The sequence below is a fragment of the Triticum dicoccoides genome, chromosome 6B, assembly GCF_002162155.2.
Source record: "Triticum dicoccoides isolate Atlit2015 ecotype Zavitan chromosome 6B, WEW_v2.0, whole genome shotgun sequence".
Classification (NCBI taxonomy): Eukaryota; Viridiplantae; Streptophyta; class Magnoliopsida; order Poales; family Poaceae; genus Triticum; species Triticum dicoccoides.
The window spans coordinates 666,450,734-666,460,662 of NC_041391.1; the positions used below are offsets into that span (position 1 = coordinate 666,450,734).

A 9,929-nucleotide genomic window follows, 5' to 3' on the forward strand; every position below is an offset into this window, starting at 1 on the left:
TTGGCTTCGTCGTCGCTTGATGAATCGATGTCACTCAACCTCTTCCACATGACGTCGTCATACATATCGTCCTCGTGACCCGGAGCATGCCTGATGATCCGTTTGACATTGGTAACAATGGGCTTGCCATCGTCGTCCTCGGCAAGATGGAGTGTAAAAAGGTCCTCGGCCTTGGTGATTGCATAGAGCTTGTTGTCTCCAGAAAATAGAATGTCACAGATACAAAAGTACGGCATGGAAAATAGCTTCGGTACCCACACTCCCTTTCCAGGTCCACACAGGATCAAAGGATACTTCCATATGTTTCCCGTGACAGCAATAAGGTCTTTGGGTGTCGCATGACCACCTTGCGGATCTCAAAATCCTCCGGAACATTGCCGATGATGGAGTCCAGCTCTGGGAGCGGAACGGTGGCGCCGGAAAAGTGATTGTGCAGCCTATATGTGTGCGTCTGCGTGGCCTCGTCCTTACAGTCGAGGGCGATCCAGTCGCCGGTTGAGCCAACGCACTCTATGTTCTTGCCAAAGGGTGCGGGGTGGATGCCGCCGTCTGAGATCGTCAGGAAGGTGCCGTCGAGAAGGACGACCCACGGGAGCCGCCGCCGAGGGGAGACATGCAGGCTCACGGCCGAGTGCCACGAGCGGCAGACGGCGCGGAAGCGGGCGCGGTCGGCGATGTGCGGGAGGCGGGCGATCAGCTGGCCCAGGAGATCCGGCAGGAGGCTGGACCACTGCGGATTCGACGCCGCTATGGACAGGATCGGATCAGATCTTCTTCTTTTTGGGGGTTGGATCAGATCCATATCGATCGATCGCATGTGAACTGCGTAGGAAAAACTCGCGTGTGTGCCCAGCGGGGGAGAGGATTACATATCTAGTGCGGCGTAGGTTGCACGGTCGTGATCCGAGTCTGAGTCTGATCGTGTGCCGAGCGTGTACGTGCATGGTTCACGCACGAGTCACGCTCGGGTTGGACGTGGACTAGCCAACCAAGTCAATCCTCGACTGAACGTGTACTTTGTGATTGTAGTTACGGACGGAGCACAAAGGCCTCTCCAGCGAATCGGCGGCGCCCAGAACGCGTGCGTGCGTCGTCGTCGGACGGAGACTCGTTGACGACGGCGTCCGTCGGAAGCACAATCACCTCTCCCGCTGACGCGGCCGTCAGTCAACCTATATATGCGAGGTCGTCACATTCCTCTCCGCTCGGCGTCGCCGCCGCGACGGGGATCATCAACTCGCGACTCAATCGATCGCGCGTACAGCCTCGTCTCATCAGCTGCAATACTAATCGATCGAGTGCAAAAACAACATTTTTTTTGCAGGTTACACCGCCTCTAACGATATCCGCGCGTGCAGGAGAAACGTTGTGCTGCAGACTGCTAGGTCCGATTAGACAACCAGCGGCGAGTGGAGGTGGCTAGTTGCAACACATGCAAAGCCCTAGTGAGGGCGCCGAAATCAAATAAGTGTGCCGCACCACCACTATATATAGCTATCAATCGCGGGCTCAACACTTGGGCCCCACATGGACCCTAAAGCCCAAAGTTTACTCGGTCACGATCCAAGTCCAGCTCGGATCACATGGGTCGAGCGATCCATCCAAATACACCGCGGGTGGATTTGACATTACCAAGGATTTAGGGATGCGTATCTTCTATGGTGGACCAGGTTCCAAGAGGGTCTGATGATAGTAATATGTATGGACTCGACAAAGCTAATAAAACAGCCACCATATGATCAAATGAGTGATTTTTTCCTTCGTTTCTAAATACAAGTCTTTTTAAAATGAATGAATCTACACTCTAAATACGTTTATATACATTTGTATGTAGTCTCTGTTGAAATTTTTAAAAGGCTTATATATCATCGAGTTCCATGTGCATGATCGTAGCGAGAACATGTAATGAAATCACACTGAGCAAAACTACCGAGTATTGACGGACCGGCAGCGCGCCTCCGCCGTCCGTTGGTTCTACCTAAGCAGCGACTTGTCCTTATGCCTTCCTATTCGTTCCCTTTGGGTTCGACACTTTATTTACCACACGAAAGTGCTACAACAGCTCTGTACACTTGCAAGTCATCAATCCACGTGGGGCCCCAAGGGAAACGTTGTTGGCTTGGCCCTTCGCTTTGGATCAATTGATCTCCAGCGCGCGTGCGTGAAAGAGTCTCTTCAAAAATATGTTGGTTGGGTAATAAAGTTGATGGTATAAAACATTTCAAGGATAAATGATGAAAGAAATTGTGAGGCCGTATTCAAATCTCACTTACTGACAAATTAACAAAACCATTCGGGTAGTATGAAAAATTAACCTTCTCATTTATATTTACTCCCTCCGTTTCTAAATATAAGTCTTTTTAGAGGTTTCAAATGAACTACAACATACGGATGCACATAGACACATTTTAGAGTGTAGATTCACCCATTTTATTCCGTATGCAGTCTCTTGTTGAAATCTCTAAAAAGATTTATATTTGGGAACAGAGGGAGAAGCATATCTTTTGGTGGCAATAAATTAATCATGTTAACACTTTCCGTATCAAACTTGGAACTTGTGAAGATTTTCCTATGCATCAAACACATCACATCATTTATATGGCATTAACACCGTATATTTTGTACAAAAGAGAAGGATGATCATATCTTAGGAAAATTAATGGCATATTTTCCAACACAATTTATCATAGTGCAATTAATGCTATAATTTTGTAGAGGTAATATATCTTAGTGCAATTAATATATGATATCTTTTGTACGCGTACAGTGAACTAATTCCTTATGATATATCTTATAATTATTTGCAACATTAAATGTGTGGTACGCTCAGATAAATATAAATATGGTGGTATAGGAATTCCAAAACTAACAATTCCAGGTTCTAACAATGAAAGGAACACAAGCCATTAGTGTGACTCTTCTCATGTCATTTCTTGTTCTAGCGACCAGAGGAAAAGATGTGAGATATAGAAGGCAAGAGGAAGACAGTACCCAGATTCTCACTTATCAAGGAGTTAATAAAGCCATTCAGGTATGACTAATTAACCTTCTCATGTATATTTCGCATATATTTTTATGACTAACAAGCAAAGGAAATCTCAAAATAGATGGCAGACGGAGACGTCTATGACTGCATCGATGTGTACAAGCAACCGGGTTTAAACCACCCATTGTTGAAAGACCATAAAATCCAGGTAAATTAATTTCATAAAAATATGATATACATCCATGAATTGCTCAGTATATTGTCAGTTCATAATTAAGTCCACGAATGTTGCTTTAGCGTGTTCTACTCCATTCTTGTTTCATCAATCTTTCTGGATATGCTTTTTTACATTAGAAAATTAGGACTATTGAAAGTGAACTAAAGTGACAACCTTTTGACATAGTATAAGCTATGTCAATGATGAATAAAACTACAACATGTTTTGTGTGTATTGTCTGATGCATTTGTAATATTTTGTTACATGGTGGTTGATTTTATTTTCAAACAGATGAAACCAAGTTCTATCCCTGTTTGGATGGATACCGAATCATTTCCTTCGGATTCTTTTTCACAAGCGGAACCATCTATCATCGAGTGCCCAACAGGAACAGTTCCAATACTGCGTAGTAACGGAAGTACCACCATAGCAACACACAATATTGATGGGCTCAAAAACGATATGCAATGGGAGGTGAGTTTTTGTATAAGTTACAAAATGAATTTGTTATCATAATTTGATGGGATGTTTTGATAGGGTTGATTATTCCAATTGACGTACAATTGTTGCATTTATGATGCATATCATATGTACAATGTTGGATTAAAGATGCACCATAGACACTATAAATAATCTAATTAAATTCTAAGAAAGTACTCTAAGAAAAAAAGTCATATTTGGATGGTAACGGTTAATCTTCCATCGAGGGTCACAATAATGAACGGTTTAGATTCACCAAGTTATTATGGAACAACGAGTTTTTTTGGCAATTTTATAATGAATGACGGGCCTTGTACTCTACAACATTTGAGTAGTTAGGAATGATTTTTGTGCCCTTAGATTTTTATATCTACTAAATAAGTTATGTATGAGCATTATTTTAGCTGTACATGAAGGAATTCCGATTTCATTACCAAGTTTTAGTAACACTCTATTGGAGAGTTTCATATATACTAGTCCCAAATTCTTAGTTTTTGGCATTAAGTTGTATTCATTCAAAATGTGAATGACCACACATCTTAAGATTTAAGTTGTATCGACAACATGGCAATATGAAACGAAAGTGATAACATTTAAAATGCATTTGAATATGAATAATATAATATAATTTATGTGTCACATAACTTAGAACTTCTTAGCTTAATTAGTGGTCCAATTAAAAATTCTGATGGGATTGGCGCCTTACATTTTTTATAACGTGAATTAGATGTGATATCCTATCAGGTTTATCTATACATAGTATTCATTCTTGACATTTGCAGATGTTACTTTTATTTCTTGCAGAGGGCAGGACTCAGATACATGGGTGATTTATATGGGGCGCGTGCTTCATTAAATATTTGGGAGCCAAAGGTTAAAGGTAGCCAGGATTCCAGTGCAATTTGGATAAGTATTGAAAATAGAAGAGGACAACAGCCTGATCGGGTGAGCGCCGGTCTTCGGGTAGCTCCAGCATTGAGTGGTGATGCTTTTGTTAGACTTCATGTTTCTTGGGTAATGCATATTATTATTTGGATACATGCTCTCTCTCTCTCTCTCTCTCTCTATATATATATATATATATACACACACACACACACACACACACACACACACACACATTAATTATATATATATATTAATTATTAATATATATATATATATATTAATAATGTATGTTGATTTTTTTTTGTTTTTGACCTTGGAACAAACTTCACAGTTCGATGGCTATTCAAAGAAGGGCTGCATTGACCACAGCTGTCCTGGATATGTGCAAGTCCACCCCCACATTGGTCCTGGATCAAGAATACAACCATCCTCTGTATATGGTGGAGACCAGAGAGTAGCAGACATTCAAATATTCAAGGTATGTATTATGTTATTCTTAAAATAAATTTGCGATGCCTCAAGTATGTACCATGTACAAATGAACTAATTAATTTATTTATTTATGGCCATATAGCTAACTAATTAATATTGAATTATTTTAGGAGCCGACATCAAACTATTGGTGGGTGAGTTACAATAAAATGCCAATTGGATATTGGCCGGGTGGGCTGTTTGAATTCATTAGATACAGGGGCGATTTGGCGTTCTGGGGCGGGCAGGTTGAGGGGCCGACAGCGTCATCGAAGTCTCCGCAGATGGGCAGCGGGCATTTTGCTTCGGAAGGATTTAGAAAAGCAGCGTTCATAAGAAAGATCGAGATTGCAGACGACACGGTCAAGTTTGCGACCCCAAATAGATACATGGTGGAGATTGGGTCGAGCGATCAGTCCAAATACACCACGGGTGGATTTGACATTAGCAAGGATTTCGGGATGACTATCTACTATGGTGGACCAGGTTCCATGAGGTCCTGATCTGATGATAGTAATATGTATGGACGCACAAGACAAAGCTAATAAAACAGTCACCATATATATGATGGAATGAGTGATGGTGTATATATATATATACTTTTCTTTGTCTCTAAATACAAGTCTTTTTAGATATTTCAACACGGGCCATATACAGAACAAAATGAGTGAATGTACACTCTACATTTGTATGTAGCCTCTATTGATGGAATTTCTAAGAGGCTTATATATCATGGAGTTCCGTGTGCATGATGATAGCGAGAATATGTGATGAAATCACACTGTGGTTCGGATGGGATTTTCTTGTTTCTTGCAAAGTATGCCGGGAGGGAGTAGAAAAGCCAGCCACGGGGATAATGGTTGCGACGGAGCAAAACTAGCAAGTACCGACAGACCAGCCGCGCGCGCCTCCCCCGTCCGGTGGTTCTACCGACTCGTCCTTGGGGCTGGAGACGAGCTTGGCGGTGTCGCGCCACCGCGACACCTCGCGCTAGCTCCTTGTTTGTCTCGCATGCAGCTTCCTCCGCGCCGCGATTGCAGGAGCCGCGCGTGTAACGACAAACAAGCGCGTTTCTTTGTTTTCCTTTCTTTTTTGATCGATCGATCGAAAAAAAAGCCGCTGGGACCCATCGTACCTCCGTACGCCTCCTCTCTCTCTCTCTCTCCCCTCGTCGTTTGCTTCTTTGATTCCTCCGATCCATGGACTCCATCCGCCCCTCCGGCCCCTCCGCCGCCTTCCTTCCTCGCGCGCCCTAGGGACGACCTCCGCTCCGTCAAAAAGAAAAGATCACTTTTTTCTTCTTTTCTTTTACTACAACACAACAAGGTCAGATCGGGACGGCTCCGCCCATGCTTTTCTTCTCTTCGCCGCCGACCACCCATGCACATGCACACGCCCACGCTCACCACGCCTGCGCTCACCAAGCACATAAAAACTAGTAGAGCTCACCTCCTTCTTTTGGGTTTGGCCGCCGCACCGCTCACCATGGCGCTCCAGCGTCCTCATGCATGCCCTACCTCGCCCGTTCCGCCGAAGCCGACAAGCTCTCTCAAATAAACTGAGCTTTTTTCGCGGTGGATGGAAGGGCGTAACTGCACCAACCGGCCGGCCGTCGATGTCAACCTGGAAGCCGCCGATATGGTGGCCTTCCCGGTCATCGCATTCGCAGGCGAGGCGACCGGCCATGCATGGATGCCAACAGCGCCGCCTCCGTCCGTCCACGGCCGCCACTTGACGAGGCCGCCGACCACCCCGCGCGGATCGGAGCCGCCGGTAGCTTCGACCGGCGAGTGGCCACCGTGCCGAGCGACGGCGTGGGTGTCCCTCACCGAGGGAGGCCGAGCAGAGCGTCGGCGTCGACCTCGGCCACCGCGCGCGCAGCCCATCCATCAAGTCTGTCCATGCATGCCACCGCGTTCAAACACCTGCGACTCTCTTGGTGACGATGGACCTGAATTATTAAGGCCGAGCTTCCCCGAGCCGCGGAGCGGAGGAAAAGTAGTAAACTCTATTTCTCTTTCTGTTCAAAGACTTTGCCGATAAAATGACAAGTACTAGTAATTAAACATAGTATCCCCTTAAAATATGTTGCTATAGTAAACTCACGGCCAGTCTCTGACAAACGCTGCTACATGGCCCCATCATTCTTCTCCTTTTGTTTCCATGTGTGCATGTACTAGCACCGGCCGTGGCGAGCATGAGTTTTAGTACCACCTCGCTAAGGGGAGTGAGCTATGACCAGCTTATAAGGTCCATGTTCCACTGCTTCCTAAATGCTAGAACAACATGCAGAGAAGTACCACTACTCACACTAGAATATATATAACGCGTGCGCTCGCGTGACTAGACTTAAGACTTTTGACGCTTGGCGCCAAGCCGCCCGCCCCTTTTATTGTTTTTATCAAATTTATTTAGGTAGGTTCAATTTACGTTTGAAGTAGTTGTATTGCTTAGAATATATGGTGGCTTGCCCAATGATATCTTGGCTTTTTATGTAAATGTCTGGTCATTGTGATTGTAGATGTCACTATCAGGATACAAGATTTTTTAGGAGCAACCGGGATCTTGTTGTTAGGTTACCCTTTTTATGGTGCTTGTGATAAGTTGAGCCGCGCTAACTTTCTTGTTCCACTCCGCAAAAAAGCAAAAAAATACTATCTACTGGTCATCCAAACCATTTACTATCTACCAGGTCCATCATAATTTGGTTCACGCTACACACTCTCGAGAACCTAGTTTTACTGATCTGGTCACCAACTCGTCCTAAGTACACCAAAGAATGATTGAAATACCTACAACACCAATCTCGTAGTTGTAGTGACTAATGATGTGGCAGCTTGCACTGGTGAAAGATTGAGATAGCAAATATCACAATCCCCTGGCATGGCAACACCCACTTTCCCTGTTGAAGCACGAGCTTTCCAACATCGTCTCATTTGCACCTCTAACCCTAGAGGGCAGACAGACTTCTTTGTTTCATATGTACTCTCGGGCAATTCGTTGTCCTTTGGAAGCATATTCTTTATCATTACCAGCAATTTTCCAAATCCCTTATCAGATACACCATTCTCTGCCTTCCATTGCAGCCATTCCAGTGTGGTGCCAAACTTTTTTTGTCAACTTCGCAATTCGGGTACAACATTTTTTTGTGATCCTCTAACATGCGCTGCAACTTTTTCCTCTCCAAATCACTTGCGCAGTTTCTCTTTGCATCGGCAATGGCCCGACCTATATCATCAGCGGGCTCATCTGATGCCTTTTCTTCAGCTTGTTCCCGCATTGCCGGCTCAGCTTCTTCCTTCATTGTTGTATCATCATATTCAGGGAACCCATGGCCAGGATAGATGTCGTCGTCCTCTTCTTCTTTATTGTCTTCCATCATAACCCCTCTTTCTCCGTGCTTGGTCCAAACATTATAGTGGGGCATGAAACCGGACTCAAATAGGTGGACGTGAATGGTTCTTGACGTAGAGTAATTGTGACCATTCTTACAACCAGCACATGGACAAGGCATAAAACCATCCGCCCGCTTGTTTGCCTCAGAGGCAAGCAGAAAAGTATGCACGTCATTAATGAACCTGGGAGAGCATCGGTCATCATACATCCATTGTCGGCTCATATCTTCATTATACACAACACCGAATAGACCAAATTAATACAAGTTCATACATAAAGTTCATATACAACACTTAATTAAATGTAACATACAAATAACTCTCTAGCTAAAGAATTTAAATGCAACAACAAATGCGATCAAGATCGCAACTAAGGTAACGATTGATCCAACAGCATAATGATACAAAGCCACACTATCAATGACATATTTTCTAATCTTTCTAATCTTCAACCTCATTTTCTTCATCTTGATCTTGTGATCATCGACGACATCGGCAACATGCAACTCCAATTCCATCTTCTCCCCTCAATTCTTTTCAATTTTTCTTTCAAATACTCGTTTTCTCTTTTAAATAAATTTAACCTCTCGACAATAGGGTCGGTTGGAATTTCCGGTTCACATACCTCCCAGATAAAAATATCTATGTCAACTTGATGGGCATAATTTGTCATAAACACGAAATGCAACTAGTTTTAAAAGAGAATATACCACATCCGAATCATAACAAGGACGAGGGCCAACGAGGACGGATATCAAAACCATGGCACTATGTATAAAAAACATCGTACGGGTAAGACAATTATACGAGTAACTATATATCCAAATCACACAAACATCAATTTGGTAATGTAAAACATTCATGAACAAGAGCCTCACCACAAGGTGGTGCCGGCGACGGGACGGTGCGGGCGATCGACGGTGGTTACGGCGGAGATTTAGAAGGCACTAAGTAAACCACACCTGCATATGCAAACTAAGTGTTGTTTTTGACATCAAATTGCATATAAATCAAATACTAGCAAATATAATTCCTCCCAAATTAATCACTATAGAAAGCATTGCAAGAGCTAATCTAGCAATGAGAGTTGAAAGGACAAAGTTGCTAACCTTTGTGATCATTTGAATGGATGGGGCCCTTCAAATCTTGACAATTTTTGGGCAAATTTTGTGAGGAGCTCGAGGAAGAGAGAGAAAGAACAGAGGAAGTGAGGGGAAAGGGGGAGAACAGAGTGGCTCGGGTGGACGAAGGGTTTATGTACGTCGACCTTTAGTACCAGTTCGTGCCACAAACCGATACTAAAGGTGCTGGACGGGCCCCAAACTGACAACATCCTGCCACCGCTCTCATTAGCACCGGTTCGTGGCACGAACCGGTGCTAAAGGTTCGCCACGAACCGGTACTAATGGGAGCGGCCGGCTAGCCGTTGGAACCGGCACTAATGAACACATTAGTGCCGGCTCATATTAGGTCCTTTTTCTACTAGTGTGTG

The 9,929-nt window shown here is 44.1% G+C and overlaps 1 protein-coding gene across 1 annotated transcript; it reads left to right on the plus strand.

Moving 5' to 3' along the window:
• Positions 1 to 2,884: 2,884 nt before the first annotated feature.
• Positions 2,885 to 5,605, plus strand: LOC119324807. The gene is made up of 6 exons (XM_037598574.1): positions 2,885 to 3,031; positions 3,108 to 3,194; positions 3,495 to 3,677; positions 4,488 to 4,697; positions 4,903 to 5,049; positions 5,174 to 5,605. The coding sequence occupies exons 1-6, from the start codon at positions 2,888 to 2,890 to the stop codon at positions 5,543 to 5,545; spliced, it is 1,143 nt and encodes a 380-aa protein (XP_037454471.1). The 5' UTR covers positions 2,885 to 2,887; the 3' UTR covers positions 5,546 to 5,605.
• Positions 5,606 to 9,929: the final 4,324 nt, after the last annotated feature.